At 54.8% G+C, this 19,271-nt stretch overlaps 1 protein-coding gene across 1 annotated transcript; it reads right to left on the bottom strand.

Moving 5' to 3' along the window:
- Positions 1–7,708: 7,708 nt before the first annotated feature.
- On the bottom strand, positions 7,709–10,353 carry C8H1orf226 (chromosome 8 C1orf226 homolog). Its single transcript, XM_065409937.1, has 3 exons — positions 10,332–10,353; positions 9,144–9,459; positions 7,709–8,222 (listed from the first exon to the last, which is right to left on the bottom strand). Exons 1-3 carry the CDS (start codon positions 10,351–10,353, stop codon positions 7,709–7,711), a joined length of 852 nt encoding a protein of 283 aa, XP_065266009.1.
- Positions 10,354–19,271: the final 8,918 nt, after the last annotated feature.

The following is a 19,271-nucleotide window of genomic DNA, read 5'->3' as shown; positions in this document are numbered from 1 at the left end:
GTGGCAAGTGGAGTGAAGGTAATAATGATTTGTTACAATTATTGGGAATGGACAGAAGTAAAAATTTTAAGGAGAGTATATGTAGACTTGTTTTATATTCCACTATTGGTATGATGGCTATATTCAGTGACAGGTAAAGATCCCGGAGTTTCCATTCCGTGTATCTTGCCAAAACTAAATTTTAGCTATTTTGGTTTCCATGCTCTAAATTTTCAAATTTTTAATATTGTTTTGAACATTAATTTATTTAGTGTTATTTAATATCTGTCCTTCAATAGAATGGTTTTAATTATATAATAAATACTTATTAATGGATGAAATTCCAATTTAAATTATTAGTTTATTTAATTACTGGATGTGGATGCGGACTGGCCGCGTATAATAACCAGGAAAGGGCAGGTAGTCACGCCTGTACATAAATAGGGGGTGGGGTTCTGGAGGGCAGTTAGGAGCAGGGGTCCCAGGAGGGGGCAGTCAGGGGACAAGGAGCGGGGGGGGGGTTGGGAGTTCTGGGGGCGGGGCTGTCAGGGGGCAGGGGTGGGGAGAGGGATCGGAGCAGTCAGGGGACAGGGAGCAGAGGGGTTTAGATGGGTCGGGAGTTCTGGGGGGGGCTGTCAGGGGGTGGGGAGTGGTTGGATGGGGCGTGGGAGTCCCGGGGGTCTGTCTGGGGGTGGGGGTGTGGATAAGGGTTGGGGCAGTCAGGGTACAGGTAGGGGGTAGGATCCTAGGGGGCCAGTTAGGATGGGGGGAGGGTCTCAGGAGGGGGCAGTCAGGGGACAAGAGGCAGAGAGGCTTAGGTAGGGGGTGGAGTCCTGGGGGGCAGTTAGGGGCAGGGGTCCCAGGAGGGGGCAGTCAGGGGACAAGGAGCGGGGGGAGAGTTGAGGGTTCTGAGGGGGGCGGGAAGTGGGAGGGGCAGGGGCGGGGCTAGGGCAGGACGGGGGCGGGGCTAGGGCGGGGCTCCTCCTGTCCTCTTTTTTGCTTGCTGAAATATGGTAACCCTAGTAAAGTCTGAGTCATGCAGGGACATGTGACTTGCCCAGGTGACTCCAGAACTCCATCTTGGAGCTGGACTTTGCATAGGAGGGGGATCTCCACCCACAAGAGAGACTCTATTTAAACCTGTGGGAGACCCCTCCATTTTGTCTTCAGCTGGCTAAAGAAGGAGCCTCTCCACTCCCCCAGGATACTTGAAGGAAACTGGAACAAAGGACAGTAACTACAGGGGTTGTGAGTGATTGCTGGACCCAGGCTAAAAGGAGATTAGCCTGTAAAAGGGAGCATTCTGGAACTGGTGAGGATCTTATCTGTATTTAGTTTGATTAGACATAGATTTGCGCATTTTATTTTATTTTGCTTGGTGACTTACTTTGTTCTGTCTGTTACTACTTGGAACCACTTAAATCCTAATCTCTGCATTTAATAAAATCACTTTTTCCTTATTAATTAACTCAGAGTATGTGTTAATACCTGGGGGAGCAAACAACTGTGCATATCTCTCTATCAGTGTTATAGAGGGCGAACAATTTATGAGTTTACCCTGTATAAGCTTTATACAGGGTAAAACGGATTTATTTGGGTTTAGACCCCATTGGGAGTTGGGCATCTGAGTGCTAAAGACAAGCACACTTCTGTGAGCTGTTTTCAGGTAAACTTGCAGCTTTGGGGCAAGTTATTCAGACCCTGGGTCTGTGTTGGAGCAGATGGGAGTGTCTGGCTCAGCAAGACAGGGTGCTGGAGTCCTGAGCTGGCAGGGAAAACAGGAGCAGGGGTAGTCTTGGTACATCAGGTGGCAGCTCCCAAGGGGGTTTCTGTGATCCAACCCGTCACACATGTCACCTGATAATGAAATCCATCTTAAATCTGGTATTTTTCCAGTTAGAAGGAGAGATGGGGACCCAGAAAGACAAAAAAACTCCCGCCTTGTGCCAAAGCTATAAAAGAGGGTGGAACAGGACAAAAGAGGCTTCCAGTCATGAGAAAATCCCTGCTTACCACCTGAGATGTCTGCTGGAACTAAGAAGGACTGTACCAGGCCCCAGACTAAGAAGGAGTCTAGTCTGTGAAAGAAGCTTATTGGAACATCTCTGAGGGTGAGCTATTACCTGTAATCAGTTTCTTTATGTATTAGGCTTAGACTTGCATGTTTCATTTTATTTTGCTTTGTGACTTACTTTGTTTTGTCTGTTATTACTTGAAACCACTTAAATCCTACTTTTTATACTTAATCATAGAATATCAGGGTTGGAAGGGACCTCAGGAGGTCATCTAGTCCAACCCCCTGCTCAAAGCAGGACCAATCCCCTGACAGATTTTTGCCCTAGATCCCTAAATGGCCCCCTCAAGGATTGAACTCACAACCCTGGGTTTAGCAGGCCAATACGCAAACCACTGAGGTATCTCCTCCCCCCACCCCGGTTTTAATAAAATCACTTTGTTTATTAATTAACCCAGAGTAAGTGATTAATACCTGGGGGAGCAAACAGCAGTGCATATCTCTCTATCAGTGTTATAGAGTGTGGACAATTTATGAATTTACCCTGTATAAGCGTTATACAGAGTAAAACAGATTTATTTGGGGTTTGGATCTCATTGGGAACTGGGTGTCTGGGTGCTGGAGCAGTAACCTGCTAAGCTGTTTTTGCTTAAAGTCTGCAGCTTTGGGGGCGTGGCCCAGACCCTGAGTCTGTGTGGCAGCAGGCTAGCGTGTCTGGCTCAACAAGGCAGAGTTCTGGAGTCCCAAGCTGGCAGGGAAAACGGGCTCAGAAGTAATTTCAGCACATCAGATGTTCCCTCACCCGAGGGCTTCCTGACAAAGGACACTGGAGCAGGCCCCTCTTTGCTTGTTGACATAAAACATCGCTGCTGTATTGTCCGTCAACACTTGCACCGCAAGCTGGGGGAGGAACACCTCGCATGCCAAGCGGATTGCCCTGAGCGCCTTCACATTTATATGGAGAGGTAGCTCGTCTCTCACCCAGAGACTCTGAGTTCTGAGGTTGCTGAGGTGGGCTCCCCACCCCCAGGTCTGACATGTCGGATAACCAGCATTATCGCAGGCTGCGGGGTCTCGAAGGGCACACCTGAGAGGACTGCCACTGGGTCCAGTCATCATGGCAGGAAGCTAGGACTGACCTTAGGATGGTGAGGATCAAGCTTGGTGAACAGATCGAGGCAAGCCAGATCTGTAGATGTCTGAGGTGCAAGCGCATGTGTCGCAAGACATAAGTACGTGCCGCCATGTGGCCCAGAAGCTGCAGACATCCTGGGCAGTCATCAGCAGGAGATCTAACAGCAGAGATCAAGTCTGTGATGGCTTTGAACCTGGCTTCTGGGAGGAACGCCTGGGCTTGGGAGGCTGAGCCTGGCTCCTATAAATTCTATCCTTTGCACAGGGATCAGTGTCAACTTTTGCTCGTTTATGAGAATACCCAGAGATCTGCAGGTGGTCATTGCCACCGAGATGCTGTTCTGAACTTGGTCCGTCAAGCAGCCTTTTATCAGCCAGTCATTGAAGTATGGGAAAATCTGTATTCCTCTGCATCTAAGGAAGGCAGCAACCACTGCCATACACTTCATGAAGACTCTTGGGGCTGCTGAGAATCTGAAGCAGAGCACCATAAATTGGTAGTGTTTGTGACCCACCACGAACCTGAGGAACAATGTCCTGTAAGGGAACTAACTAACAATGAGAAACGATCCTAAACTAAACTGTAACAACAACTACTAACAACGATTTACAACGAGAATCAGGAAAAACCACTAGAGGTTTGCTGAAGCAAAAGCACTGTTCCAGCAACCGTCACGGGCAGCAAGAAGGAACTGAGAGGGCGCAGGGCTGGCGACGCCCGTTATACCAGCGCATGAGTGTGGGCCTCCACAGCCAGCCCTATGGATACCACGAGGGGAAAAATCTCCAGCAGCAGTGCACGGGGTGCACGCACACCTAGCATGGAATTGACATGAGCAACGCATCTCGAAGAACAAGCCCATTTCCCTGGACTCAGCTATCCTTGAGAAAACTCATCACACTGGAGAAAAAGCCTTTATTGTGCAATCTGTGTATTTCCTCCAGAATACCTACACATCCTAAACGATATAAAGAGAGGCTCTCCAAGCACAGTGGGTTAACTCTGGACTTTTCAGAACGTCGGTGCAGTGGAAGACTCTGCTTCATTACACAAAGGGACTTTCTGGTGTTTCTGTAATACATTATATAGGTGCTTACAGAAGCTGTATACTTCTATACAGATTTCTATTTGTGTGGTAGCTTTGGACATATACAGAATCTACACACACATACATGGTTCATTTTGTATCAAAAATCACCTGGCACATTGCAGCACTCATTGGACTCTTTTGTATGTATCATTCATTTTCAGATGGTCCCTTTCCCTGGGAATTAAAGATCAAGAGGACATCCTCCCAGCAGCTGGCACTCAGCCTGGCTAGTACATTACTCATAGTGTCTGTTTCCCAAACCACAGGGCCCATCAATAGCCATGGCCTCATTACCGCAGTAGGACGATGAGGTGGATTTGGATGGTACAAAACTGTCTCCACCCACAAAACTTCATTTGTAAAGTAGTTGAAAAGCCTGGTCTTCTGCCCCTGCCCCTCCTATCAGCTCAGCAATGAAACTGTCCATTTCCCTCAGTGCAGGCGAGGCAATGGGTCTGAACCAGGGCTGAAATTCAGCTGGAGCTGGCTGGAGCGGAGCTCTGGTAAATATTTTCACTCCCCCTGGATTTTCATAGCATGTTGAGGGAGGCCTGGGGGGCTCCAGGAAATACTCTATGAGAATTTAAGCCCTGGTATGAACAGGGAGGTTTCATTGCAATGGGTGGCTCTAGTGGATCTGGGATGGGAAATGTACACTCCCCTCCGTTCCCTGAAGATTGGGGCCCAATCCCCACCTGGAGTGAATCAGCAGAGCTCCACTTAAGTCCAACAGCGTTATGTCAGTTCACACCAGCCAAGAATCTAGCCTTTGGGGATTTTCCACCTGATATTTTTTGCTCTCTGTCTCTGAACCTGGCCAGAGCCCGTTTCCTAGGGATGAGGAGTTCCTTTCCTTGAGACACACTGAGAGGCTCACACTCGCCGTTGTGACATGCACACTTCCACGTCCCCAGTCTCAGATACACTTCTGCATATTGTGCTCCACCACTGGAGCTGGCTGTGTCATAAAATACAGAGCTCTCAAGCCAGCAGTAACTCCATGTGCTCAACCCCCTGAGGCAACAGCAAGCCCTAGAGTAAGCTCTGACTCCAACCTCCCCTACCATTACTTGCCACCCGCCAGACCCATGCAGGGAACTCAAACCCCTCAGCAGGAAAGGGTCCAGCCCATCCAGCTCCCAGGCAACTAGCTTCCAAGATTCTGGCTCCTCACGACACCTCCAGATGGTTCCAGCTCCATACAGCTTGGCAGATAGAGGTTGCTTTCCCTGGCTTTACGTCCCCCCAGAATCAGGGATTGCTTGCTAGGCACTGTTGTGAAAGACAAAGGCCCCTGAGGGCTTTAAGGATCCTGTCGGGGTCTCTCCTTCTCTCTGCAGTGGTACAGACATGGAAGGGGCATATGCGTACAGAGAGGGCAGTAGTCCCTTTGTTTGGCAGATCAGAGAAATGGCAGTGCAAGTGGCAGCGCCCAGCAGACAGTGCAGGTGTCTGCTCACTGCCACACAGAGCCGGAGGGCATCTGGCAGGAGAGTAGGACAGGAGATTGCGTGCCAGGCCTGGGATCCACCTACAGGATACAGAGACCTGACATTCCATGCGTGGCCTAGCCCATTGGCAAGAGATGAGGATGCTAGGCCTCACCCCAGCCCTTCTGGGCCCAGGCAGGTGAGGGGGCTGAAGGCTCACACTAGGCGCAGGGCATAGGATTGCCAGGCATCCAGTTTTCGACCGGAATACCCAGTCAAAAAGGGACCCTGGCAGCTCCATTAAAAGTCCGGTTGGCAGCGCTGCCAGCGCAGCAGGACTGGCAGGCTCCCTGTCTGGTTCTGCACAGCTTCCAGAAGTGGCTGGCATGTCCCTCCGGCTCCGAGGTTGATGCGCGGCTATGGGGGCTCTGTGCACTGACCCCGCCCAGAGCGACGGCTCTTCAGCTCCCATTGGCCAGGAACAGCGGCTAATGGGAGCTGTGGGGGTAGCGCCTGCAGGCAGGGGCAGTGTGCAGAGCCCCCATAGCTGTCCCTCCGCTTAGGGCTGGAGTCCGCACCTCAAACCCCCTCCCTGACCTCAAACCCCTGCCCTAGTTCAGAACCCCCTCCAGTGCCCTAACTCCATCCTGGAGCCCGCACTCTGCACCCCCTCCCACATCCCAACCCCCTGCCTTGCCTGGAGCCCCCTCCTGCACCCCAATCCCTCATCCCCAGTCGCACCCAGAGCCCGCACCCCCAGCCGGAGCCCTCAACCCCCCACTCTGAACCCCTTGGCCCCAGCCCAGAGCCCCCTCCTGCACCCTGAATCCCTCATTTCTGGCCCCACCCCAGAGCCCACACCCCCAGCCTAGAGCCCGTACCCCCTCACAAACCCCAATCCCCTGCCTCAGCCTGGAGCCCCCTTCCACACTCCAAACCCCTCGGCCCCACCCCCCCAGCCCAGAGCCCCCTCCTGCATCCCAAACTCATCATCCCCGGCTCCGCCCCAGAGCCCATGGGATGGAGTGAGTGTGGGGAGGGGGCCTCAGAGAAAGGGCGGGGCAGGGGCAGGGCCTCGGAGAAGGGGCAGGGCACGGGTGTTTGGTTTTCTGCAATTAGAAAGTTGGCAACTCTACGCAGGGGAGCTCACGCTGGCACCAGCACACTGTAAGAAAGGGGCATAGGACGGAGACTGTCCGGTCAGCGGTACCCAGTGCATGCTGGGAGAGTGATGGATCAAGTGGGAGGGGAAGATTTCCCCCAGGCAGAAATGGGTTATCCTGCCTCTGTGGCTGACAGAGAGCGTGTGGCCCCAGCTGGAACAGCCACTGGGCATTTTACAGTGCAGGTGGGAGACACCAGGCCTGTGGGCTGTGCCTCAGGGCCATAGCCTTCAAGGCACGTGAGCCATCATCAATTCATTTCCCTTCTCCCAGCCCCTGCTGCAGACGGGGTATGGCCCAGAGGGGCTAGAGCAGCCCGAGGGAGCCCTAGAGTGGGGCGATCTGTGTGCAAGGAGCAGACTGGCTTCCCCCGAGAGACCAGGTCCAGTGCCCCTCGCTCTGCACAGCTCAGGGAAAGGTGCTGCTGGAGATGCAGGAGCAGGAGCCATGTATGAGGGACTCGAGAGGGACCCGTGGCAAATGGCACATGGCCTGCCCCTGCCATCAGCCCCAGGGCTGCTTGTGAGACAGGTACCGGGACAGGAGGGCAGCGGGGGGTGCAGGACATGGCTGGAGACCCTGATGGGGGAGAATGGAAGTTCCGCCCAGGGTGCCTGTGCAGGCCTGGCCTCCGTGAACAGTGCTCACTTGCACAGCCTGCACTAAGGCCTGGGGGGAGGGTAGGCAGTGACTGTGTGGACAGCCCCGAGGATCACCCCCATGCCCTGCCATTGTTTGAGGGGACAAGCGGGCAGGGCCAGGCTTCTCTTCGAGCCCCCTGGACAGAAGTCACTGCTGAGCGCCCCCAGAGTGCAGTCAGCATGCCCCCTCCCCAGCAGAGGGGGAGGGGTGTTCTTGAGGGGGGAAGTGGCTGACTCCCCTGGGACATGGGGGCTGCTACTCAAAGGACAGGAGGTCTGGGTGGGGCCCCTCGTTTTCCAGGCCGGAGGGCTGTGCCACAGGCTGGAGGTCGCCCACGGGGGGCTGGTACTCCAGCAGGCAGCTGAGTCTGAGGGCGGGTTTCTCTGGGCAGGGCGTGGACACTGCCTGCCTGTCAGCAGCTTTGAGTTTGCCCTCCAGGTTCTCCTCGTGGATGAGGTCAGGCACTGAGAGGACCCTGCTGTGGGAGGGCCCGTCCCCATTTGGCACCGCTGTGCCAGGAGCACCCAGCTCAGCACTGCCCTCTGGCTGAGACATGTCCCATGCCACCTTCCACTGCTCCCCCTGGGCAGCCTGCTTGGGGTGTTCCTGGCCTTGCTCGGGTAGCGCCTCGGCGCTGCACTCCAGGCTGCTCACCACCGGCTGGGAGGAGATCAGCATGTCCAGAGGGGTCTTCAAAGCCCGGGGCGTGCGCTTCTTGGCTGCCGGGGGCGGCGGGTCGAGCCGGGGAAAGGTTTCCAACAGCACACGCCTGCAAGCACAATGGCCCTTCGGTGAGCGACAATAACACCCGACACAGCGCTGACAGCTGCCCGGGGGTTCCCTGGATGCACTCCCATCCAAGGGCTGAGCCCGCTTGATGGGGTCTAAGGCATCAGTATGGTATCAGCTCACACAGACACAAGCACACTCCCAGCAGCTGGACAACTCGTGTGTGCTGAGTGCTGACCGCACAGACTGAATGGCAGAGAGGAAAGAGGGCCAGGAGAGGGTGCTAGCTTAGGACACCTGAGTTCAATTCTTTGCTCTTCTACAGATACCCTGTGTGACCTTGGGCAAGTCACTCAGCCACTCTGTGCCTCAGTTTCCCATCTGTAGGGTGCTGCAGTGAAGGCCCTTTGGACAGGCAGGCTCTGGGAGCAGAAACTACTGGTGTAGAAATAATTCAGTAAGTCAAATAGTTCCTAGGGCTGCTTTTATTCACCGCGGCCACCCACTGCTTCAAATCCCTCCCTGCTGTATTGGGATGCATCAGTTCCTGCTGCCGGCCCTAGAGAGGGGCACAGCCCTCGCTTCCAACTGGAGAGACGGGGCTTCAATGTAGGGACGGGTCCATGGGAAAGGGGCTAAAGCAGCAGCTCCCTTCCTCCTTGGACATTGCAGTGAGTCCCAAGCTAGGCCAGGAGCCACCCCCTTTCAGCAGGAAGAGCTCCCTGCAGCCAGCCTGTCCCAGATGCCATTGGATGGGGAAGGGCAGGGCATGCAGGCGGGGGAGAGTGGGACAGGAGGGGCTCGGAGAGGTGGGAGCAGCAATGCACAGCATCCCCCAGCCAGGGCCGTTGCGCCGTGGCTGCAGCATGGCCCTGCAGTCCCAGCATGTGCTCCAGCTGGAGGGGGGTGGGGGGGTGGTTCAGCATGCAGTCAGCCAGCCAATGCCTGAGGGAAGACTCACCCTGCATCGTGGGCCTGGTCCCCCAGCAGCGCGAGCATCCCGCCCGACAGCTCGGCCCCTGCGCTGGCATTGACCTCGGTCACTCCCACCTCGCCCAGACTGGCGGGCTCCTTCCGGCGCAGGAAGTCGTTGACTTTGGCCCCGACAGCCTTGCTCAGGTTCTTGAGGTGCTGGCTGCTCCCCACCCGCAGTCCAGTCTCAGCCGCGGCTGGCAGAGCTGCCAGGGCGGGGCCCAGCGAGGCTTTGGAGACAGACCGGCTGGGTTGCAGCTTTGGCGTGGGGGCTGTGTTTGAATTCTCAAACATGCTTTGGTCAACTGGAAAAGAAGAGAAGAGTGGAAGGGTTGGTGCGCAGGGGAAGGGCGCGCATGGGCAGAGGGGCGAGTGCATGGTGCACGGGGAGTGGCTGGTGTATGAGAAGGAGGTGGCACGTGCGGAGGGGGTGGTGCGCGGGAAGGGGGTGGCATGCAGGCAGTGGGTGGCGCATATGGAGTGGTTGGCCTGTGAGGAGTAGGTGGCACATGGGCAGTGTGCGGGGAGGGGCTGGCATGAGTGTGGAGGGGGTGGCATGTGGGCAGTAGCTGGAGTGCATGGAGTGGTTGGCATGCAGGCAGAAGGGCTGCATGCAGGCAGGGGGTGACATATGGGTAGTGGGTGGCACGCATGGATCAGTTGGCACGCAGGCAGGGAATGGCACGCGGGGAGCGGTTGGCACGCAGGCAAGGGGCAGCGCGTGCAGGCAGGGGTGAGTACGCAGGCAGGGGACAGCATGCAGGCAGGGGTTGGCATGCAGGCAAGGGGCGGTGTGTGTGGAGAGGTTGACATGTGGGGAGGTGGTGTGCGCAGAAGGGGCTGGCACATGGGCAGAGGGGTGGTGCATGCACAGCGTTGGCACGTGCAGGCTTCCCAGCGAGACGGGGCTCTTGCCAGACACAGAGGTGCATTGCTCTGGGCCCAGAGGCTACAAGTGCTTCTGCTCAGTACATGACAAGGCAGAGCCCTAATGTCAATGGCAGCCACTGCCCCCTAGCCCGGGGCTCTGCATCCCTCCCTGTCATTCAGACCTCCATGCCCAGCAGCAGGCCCCGAGTCCAAGAGGCTGGCCCTGCTCCAAGGCTGCAGAACCTCCTGCTACTGGCTCAAGCGCTGGTGTCACTGCCAGACACCCCGGTGTCCCAGGAGGATTTACCTGCCTTGTGGGCATGAGCCATGGGCCAGACAAAGAAAAGGGCAGTGATTCTCCTGGTGTCAGTACTGACACGCTGGGGTCCTGGGGGACGCATGTAGGGACATGAGACTCGGTTCCTTGGCGCAGCAGGTCCCACAGCCAGGGTTACTAGTGGGGCCTGTGACCAGTGACACCGGGAAAGAGGGTGGCTGCACTGTGCCAGGCAGGGCTGGGCATCACCACAGGCAGCACAGGGATCACTGTGGGAGGCAGCGAGGCTGGGAGGAGCCATGGCATGGACCTGTGTGGTGCTCGGCCCTTCTCCAGCTCTCGCAGCTGCTGCCCCAGGCGCTGCCCTAACGGGAATGCCAGCACGAGAGCCTGGCATTAGAGATATACCCCATTAGACAGGCACCGAGAGGCTGATGTTCCCAGAGAGCTCTCTGGTTCCCTCAGCCTGGCCCTCGTTGCTGGGGTGGGGCGCTGGGCCCCTGGAGGGCCTCCAGGCACTGGCTGAGGGAGCTTGTTCCCTTGGGATGAGCAGGGTCAGGAACAGGTACCCAGGCTGTGCTCCTCAGTGGCACTGAGAGGCCCACAGAAGCTGGGCAGGGGGGCACTTGTGCAGAACAAAGCCTGGGAGTACTCCACTGCAGTACCCCAAACCACTGGCCACTTGTGAAAATCTGGGTGGGCCTCAGGACTTGCCCAAAGCCCAATGGTGAGTCAGTGGTGGAGCCCAGGGGACCCAGCACCCAGCTCTGCGCCAGCCACTAGACACACTCTTCACTCCCCTCCATTCGCTGGCGAATACAGACTTCCTGCGGGGAGGGGCGGCATGCTTCACAAGCTAGGTGCTAGCCTGGAAGTCGTGCAGCCTGCGTTCTGTTCCCAGCTTGGCCACCAACCCCCTGGGTGACCTGGGGCAAGTAACTCCCCTGCTCCGTGCCTCAGTTTCCCCATCTGTAACATGGGAAACATGCTCCTTCCTCTCCTTTGTAGAGGGCCGTGGGGGTGCTAGGAGAAGAATCTGGCTTGTGAGTGATATTGCAAACAGCTCCCACTCAGCAACCCCCCTCAGCATCTGTTCCTGGGTCTCACAAACAAGCCAGCTCAGGTCAGCCAGCTGACAAGCCCCTGGCAGCGATGAGACTCAGTGCTACAGGAGAGGGGCCATTTCAGCTAGCCCAGAGTCTGTGCCGGGGAATCAGCCTGTGGGTTACTCAGCTGCTTGAGAACAGCCTGGGCACTCACAGCAGCCACCCCTCCCCGAGCACACCCCTTGGGCTCTGTCCAAGTGACCTGGTCCAGGCAGGAGCCATCCAGGCCAAGGGGGACATGCCCTGGCCCAGGATTGGACTGTGCTGCACACCCATCTTTAGGCTGCTCTGGCTGCCAAAATGCCCTCTGGCAGAAATCAGAGTGGCCTCTGGCTGCTCTAACGTCTGGCAGCCTGTTCCAGGCTCCCATACAGCCCAGGGCCCCACGACCTCCCTAGGGAGAAGGGGTCTCTGGGTGACGAATCAGTCACTGGTCTCTCCCTGCCTCTAGGTCCCACTGTCCTCTCCCTGCTCCCTACCCCTGTTGATCTGAAAGCCTGCAGCCTGTCCCGACGTCCCCGTGGCAGACAGCCATGGAGCATAGGAGGTGGAGGGCACTGCTGCTGCTCTGACTGCTGAGCTGTTGTTTCCAATGGGGCACCTGGGTGTGCGTGCGGGGGGGTGGGGGGGGGGGGAGTGACAGCATTAAGCACATAGACCCTCCTGGGGTTCTGGCCTAGCCAAAACTCTGACCAATTTTTGCCAGGCAGCTTCCCTGTCTCTGAAACCCAGCGTGGATAGAGACAAGCCAGCAGAACAGGGAGCTCTTGTGTTCCCCAGAGCGCAACAGCCAGTCAGCCTCAGCCACAGGGTGGGTCTCGGGCTAGCCCCTTTCAGAGCTAGGCGGGGCCGCTCTCACACCTTGCTGGGAGTGTACCCTAAGAACTCCAGCCTTCTGGCTGGCTGGAGACGCCCCCTCCTAGGGACGGAGAGCTGCACCTGGGCCCCCATCTCAGACTGACTGGGAACAGACAGGCACCCTGGGGCAGTGCAATGGACAGCGTGTGCCTCAGTGTCATATGGGGCCGGGGGTGAATGGCGGGAGTGGGCAGGGTGGAGGGCAGGAGGAAGGTGGGGGAGGGGGGAAAATGCTCACTCTGGTACAGACACACGGGTGCGGGTTGCTCAGCAGGGTCAGCTCTTACCTGACACTGAACATGACTTGGGAAGCAGGTTGCAAACAGAGAAAGTGATTTTCAGAGCAGACAGCTTGATGTCTCTGGAGGGAAGTCCTCAGTCTCCCCCCACTGGCTGCACCCATGAGCCTCCTGCAATGAGGGACCTGCCTGTGCGGCACACCTCCCCCAGAGCCAGCCCCTGCAGTGCCCTCCACTGGCACCACTGCTCAGGGGGCTAGGCAGACCCAGCATCAGCGGTGAAGAGACATGTCTGTAGCACATCACACAGTGGGCATTGTGGTGCAGCCATGAGATGGCTCTTCTTATTGGGCCGACACTCGAGGGCGGGCAGTCCCTCCCTAGATCGCTGTCTGCAGCCGTGATTGCCCAGCAGAAGTCAGGGAGCAGTGGGGACGTGCCAACATGCTACACTAGCCGGGGCTAAGGCCACGTCTGCATGGGAGAGCTGCATCAGTTTCACTTACATTGCTGTTCAGACTGGTGCAAAGCCCCATGTAAATACTCTGATTCGGATTTCAGAGCAGCTTAGAATCATAGAATCATAGAAGATTAGGGTTGGAAGAGACCTCAGGAGGTCATCTAGTCCAACCCCCTGCTCAAAGCAGGACCAATCCCCAACTACATCATCCCAGCCAGGGCTTTGTCAAGCCGGGCTTTAAAAACCACTAAGGATGAAGATTCCACCACCTCCCTAGGTAACCCATTCCAGTGCTTCACCACCCTCCTAGTGAAATAGTTTTTCCTAATATCCAACCTAGTCTTCCCCCACTGCAACTTGAGACCATTGCATCTTGTTTTGTCATCTACCACCACTGAGAACAGTCTAGCTCCATCCTCTTTGAAACCCCCATTCAGGTAGTTAAAGGCTGCTATCAAATCCCCCCTCACTATTCTCTTCTGCAGACTAAATAAACCCAGTTCTCTCAGCCTCTCATAAGTCATATGCCCCAGCTCCCTAATCATTTTCCTTGCCCTCCGCTGGACTCTCTCTCTAATTTGTCCACATCCGTTCTGTAGTGGGGGGCCCAAAACTGGATGCAATACTGCAGATGTAGCCTCACCAGTGCCGAATAGAGGGGAATAATCACTTCCCTCGATCTGCTGGCAATGCTCCTACTAATGCAGTCCAATATGCCGTTAGCCTTCTTGGCAACAAGGGCACACTGCTGACTTATATCCAGCTTCTCGTCCACTGTAATCCCCAGGTCCTTTTCTGCAGAACTGCCTCTTAGCCAGTCGGTCCCCAGCCTGTAGCAGTGCATGGGATTCTTCCGTCCTAAGTGCAGGACTCTGCACTTGTCCTTGTTGAACCTCATCAGATTTCTTTTAGCCCAATCCTCCAATTTGTCTAGGTCACTCTGGACCCTATCCCTACCCTCCAGCGTATCTACCTCTTCACCCAGCTTAGTGTCATCTGCGAACTTGCTGAGGGTACTATCCATCCCATCATCCAGATCATTAATAAAGATGTTCAACAAAACCCCAGGGGTCAGTCCTGGGGCACTCCGCTTGATACCGGCTGCCACACTGAGCAGGCATGGTGCAACCACACACTGACCAACAGCCTGTCCACGCAGCGAGCCCAGGGCCTGCTCAGCCACTCAGCCCTGTGGGGAGGAGCTGGAACATGTGCCTCTGAGGGGTCAGCGAGGGCCCAGGAAGCCAGCATGACATGGCTCCCTTGATGGCAGCCCAGCAAAGAGAGTCTGGGACTGGCAACTGACCCCCCTTCCCCCTTTCCCGGGCTCCCTCCAGGTGAGGACTGAGGCCGGGTGGGGGGTGCTCTAGCTCTTCTGGAGCCAGCGGCCTGCCCTTTGCTCCCTAACACAGCTGTCAGCAGTTCCACCCCCCGACCCGCTGGTACCAAGCCTTTCCCACCCCAGGGGAGCTGGAAACAGCCCTGCCTGTTCCACAGCTACCACCAAAGGCTTCTAAAAACCCAGCCACGAGGCCCTATCTGTACACGCTTACACACATGCAAATGCATGCACCCAGCTCCATGCAGCCCAGTGCACCCCGGCCCCACCGGCACTGAGCAGTTCCCTCCAGCGGGGCAGGGACCAGCCTGGTGGAGCTGTGCTCTCCCGCAGAGACCTCCTCAGCCAGGGAGACAGGCCCTGGGCAGTAACTGCAGCTCTTCCAGCAGCCTCCATAGGGAGCCTCCTGACCCTACAATGTGTCTGACCCAGGTCCCAAGTCAGAACCCCGAGTGAGCACAGCCCATGGGACCGAGTCATAAAATCTCAATGCATGGATCAGAACATAGAAAGGGCCATGCCCCGACTATGCCTGGAGCGTCAGCTTCTCTGTTCCTGCCACATAGCCAGTAACCCCAGAACAGGCTCTGAAGAAGTGGGGAAGGAGAACCAAAGGTGCGGGTCTGTAGGGGTGTGACAGTGAGAAGCAATAGTTTAAGTACTAAGGAAGACAAGGCCATTGTGGTGACGCTAACTGTTTGCATCAGTCTTCACTGCAGAGGCTGTGTGGGAGGTTCCCACATCTGAGACATTCTTTTTGGTGATAAATCTGAGCAATTGTACCATATTAGAGGAGGTTTTGGAACAAACTGACACATTAAGCAATAATAAGTCACCAGGACCAGATAGTGTTCACCCAAGAGTTCTTTTGAAGGAACTCAAATATGAACTTGCTGAACTACTAACTGTGGTATGTAACCTATCGCCTAAACCAGCCTCTGGACCTGATGACTGGAGGGTGGCTAATGTAACATTGGTTTTTAAAAAAGGCTCCTGATCACATGCTGTTAAGCTAACTTCAGTATCAGGCAAATTGGTTGAAACTATAGTAAAGAAGAGAATTATCAGACACATAGATGAACACGTTTTGTTGGAGAAGAGTCAGTATGGCTTTTTAAAGGGAAATCATGCCTCACCAATCTACTATAATTCTTTGAGGAGGTCAACAAACACATGGACAAGGATGATCCAGTGGATCTAGTGAACTCAGACTTTCAGAAAACCTTTGACAAGGTCCCTCCCAAAGGCTTTTAAGCAAAGTAAATGTATTAGAAAGAGAAAGCCTGAGACATGAGACCTGGTATAAAGGGCCTGGTATGAGGCCTAAGGCCTGAAGTAAAGTCAGGCCCTGATACTATAAAGCAAAGTTAGCAAGAGTCAGGCTATGAGCAAAAACCAGGCCCTGTTACAAGACGTGCCTGCTTGTAGGTTCACTATCCGATACATGAACTTGACAAGAACAGGGCTAGTATTGCAAAAACTCCTAAGAAGTGCTGGGCACAGGAGGCGCACATAAACACATTCCAGAAGGATGGTGCCAGAACACCCTGATACCTAGTATGGTATAAACACACTCCCCGAAGATAATAGGGCCACACTGACCCCTCCTAAAGATAAGGTCAGCATGACAGTGTGATGGAGAGAGATGTTTTGATCGAACCAACAGATACAAGGTAAAGGATGATAACTAGCCACATCAGAGGGGCAATATGTCACTGGTTTGTATCACTGTATGAAAGAGGGGTTGCTGACGGGGTGTCTTTGTCTGGCTGAGGTGGGAGAGGAAGGTTCAGCCGCTCACTGAGCTGAGTCCATTGTGACAGGCATACATGTTGTGACAGACCCAGACCAGTGGGGTACAGGAGTCTGGTAGAGGGCAAATATACTGGTCACTGGATGAGTAGTTTTCTGTTCCCTGAGTGACCAGAGCAGGGGCTGCACTAGCGTAATCAGGAACCTGCTAGAACCAGTTAAGGCAGGCAGGCTAATTAGGACACCTGGAGCCAATTAAGAAGAAGCCTCTAGAATCAATTAAGGCAGGCTAATCAGGGCACCTGGGTTTTAAAAAGGAGCTCACCTGGGGAAGTAGCCCAGGGAGTTGTAGCTGTCATGCAGCTGTTACAGGAGGCACTATAGACAGCTGCAGTCCACAGGGCCCTGGGCTGGAACCTGGAGTAGAGGGCGGGCCCGGGTTCCCCCCAAACCTCCCAATTGACCTGGACTGTAGGTCACTCTGGACCCTATCCCTACCCTCCAGCGTATCTACCTCTTCACCCAGCTTAGTGTCATCTGCGAACTTGCTGAGGGTACTATCCATCCCATCATCCAGATCATTAATAAAGATGTTCAACAAAACCCCAGGGGTCAGTCCTGGGGCACTCCGCTTGATACCGGCTGCCACACTGAGCAGGCATGGTGCAACCACACACTGACCAACAGCCTGTCCACGCAGCGAGCCCAGGGCCTGCTCAGCCACTCAGCCCTGTGGGGAGGAGCTGGAACATGTGCCTCTGAGGGGTCAGCGAGGGCCCAGGAAGCCAGCATGACATGGCTCCCTTGATGGCAGCCCAGCAAAGAGAGTCTGGGACTGGCAACTGACCCCCCTTCCCCCTTTCCCGGGCTCCCTCCAGGTGAGGACTGAGGCCGGGTGGGGGGTGCTCTAGCTCTTCTGGAGCCAGCGGCCTGCCCTTTGCTCCCTAACACAGCTGTCAGCAGTTCCACCCCCCGACCCGCTGGTACCAAGCCTTTCCCACCCCAGGGGAGCTGGAAACAGCCCTGCCTGTTCCACAGCTACCACCAAAGGCTTCTAAAAACCCAGCCACGAGGCCCTATCTGTACACGCTTACACACATGCAAATGCATGCACCCAGCTCCATGCAGCCCAGTGCACCCCGGCCCCACCGGCACTGAGCAGTTCCCTCCAGCGGGGCAGGGACCAGCCTGGTGGAGCTGTGCTCTCCCGCAGAGACCTCCTCAGCCAGGGAGACAGGCCCTGGGCAGTAACTGCAGCTCTTCCAGCAGCCTCCATAGGGAGCCTCCTGACCCTACAATGTGTCTGACCCAGGTCCCAAGTCAGAACCCCGAGTGAGCACAGCCCATGGGACCGAGTCATAAAATCTCAATGCATGGATCAGAACATAGAAAGGGCCATGCCCCGACTATGCCTGGAGCGTCAGCTTCTCTGTTCCTGCCACATAGCCAGTAACCCCAGAACAGGCTCTGAAGAAGTGGGGAAGGAGAACCAAAGGTGCGGGTCTGTAGGGGTGTGACAGTGAGAAGCAATAGTTTAAGTACTAAGGAAGACAAGGCCATTGTGGTGACGCTAACTGTTTGCATCAGTCTTCACTGCAGAGGCTGTGTGGGAGGTTCCCACATCTGAGACATTCTTTTTGGTGATAAATCTGAGCAATTGTACCATATTAGAGGAGGTTTTGGAACAAACTGACACATTAAGCAATAATAAGTCACCAGGACCAGATAGTGTTCACCCAAGAGTTCTTTTGAAGGAACTCAAATATGAACTTGCTGAACTACTAACTGTGGTATGTAACCTATCGCCTAAACCAGCCTCTGGACCTGATGACTGGAGGGTGGCTAATGTAACATTGGTTTTTAAAAAAGGCTCCTGATCACATGCTGTTAAGCTAACTTCAGTATCAGGCAAATTGGTTGAAACTATAGTAAAGAAGAGAATTATCAGACACATAGATGAACACGTTTTGTTGGAGAAGAGTCAGTATGGCTTTTTAAAGGGAAATCATGCCTCACCAATCTACTATAATTCTTTGAGGAGGTCAACAAACACATGGACAAGGATGATCCAGTGGATCTAGTGAACTCAGACTTTCAGAAAACCTTTGACAAGGTCCCTCCCAAAGGCTTTTAAGCAAAGTAAATGTATTAGAAAGAGAAAGCCTGAGACATGAGACCTGGTATAAAGGGCCTGGTATGAGGCCTAAGGCCTGAAGTAAAGTCAGGCCCTGATACTATAAAGCAAAGTTAGCAAGAGTCAGGCTATGAGCAAAAACCAGGCCCTGTTACAAGACGTGCCTGCTTGTAGGTTCACTATCCGATACATGAACTTGACAAGAACAGGGCTAGTATTGCAAAAACTCCTAAGAAGTGCTGGGCACAGGAGGCGCACATAAACACATTCCAGAAGGATGGTGCCAGAACACCCTGATACCTAGTATGGTATAAACACACTCCCCGAAGATAATAGGGCCACACTGACCCCTCCTAAAGATAAGGTCAGCATGACAGTGTGATGGAGAGAGATGTTTTGATCGAACCAACAGATACAAGGTAAAGGATGATAACTAGCCACATCAGAGGGGCAATATGTCACTGGTTTGTATCACTGTATGAAAGAGGGGTTGCTGACGGGGTGTCTTTGTCTGGCTGAGGTGGGAGAGGAAGGTTCAGCCGCTCACTGAGCTGAGTCCATTGTGACAGGCATACATGTTGTGACAGACCCAGACCAGTGGGGTACAGGAGTCTGGTAGAGGGCAAATATACTGGTCACTGGATGAGTAGTTTTCTGTTCCCTGAGTGACCAGAGCAGGGGCTGCACTAGCGTAATCAGGAACCTGCTAGAACCAGTTAAGGCAGGCAGGCTAATTAGGACACCTGGAGCCAATTAAGAAGAAGCCTCTAGAATCAATTAAGGCAGGCTAATCAGGGCACCTGGGTTTTAAAAAGGAGCTCACTTCAGTTTGTGGTGCGAGTGTGAGGAGCTGGGAGCAAAAGGCACAAGGAGCTGAGAGTGAGAGGGTGTGCTGCTGGAGGACTGAGGAGCACAAGTGTTATCAGACACCAGGAGGAAGGTCCTGTGGTGAGAATAAGGAAGGTGTTTGGAGGAGGCCATGGGGAAGTAGCCCAGGGAGTTGTAGCTGTCATGCAGCTGTTACAGGAGGCACTATAGACAGCTGCAGTCCACAGGGCCCTGGGCTGGAACCTGGAGTAGAG

The sequence above is a fragment of the Emys orbicularis genome, chromosome 8 (genome assembly GCF_028017835.1).
Source record: "Emys orbicularis isolate rEmyOrb1 chromosome 8, rEmyOrb1.hap1, whole genome shotgun sequence".
Classification (NCBI taxonomy): Eukaryota; Metazoa; Chordata; order Testudines; family Emydidae; genus Emys; species Emys orbicularis.
Note: the sequence above shows the minus strand (reverse complement) of the source record. Positions and strands in the feature narration are given on the sequence as shown.

Coding starts and splice junctions, on each gene's coding strand:
- C8H1orf226 (XM_065409937.1), bottom strand. CDS start 10,353: ATGGCTCATGCCCACAAGGCAG. Junction 9,460..10,331: donor GGCTCATGCCCACAAGGCAG/GTAAATCCTCCT, acceptor CTTCTTTTCCAG/TTGACCAAAGCATGTTTGAG. Junction 8,223..9,143: donor GACCAGGCCCACGATGCAGG/GTGAGTCTTCCC, acceptor TTGTGCTTGCAG/GCGTGTGCTGTTGGAAACCT.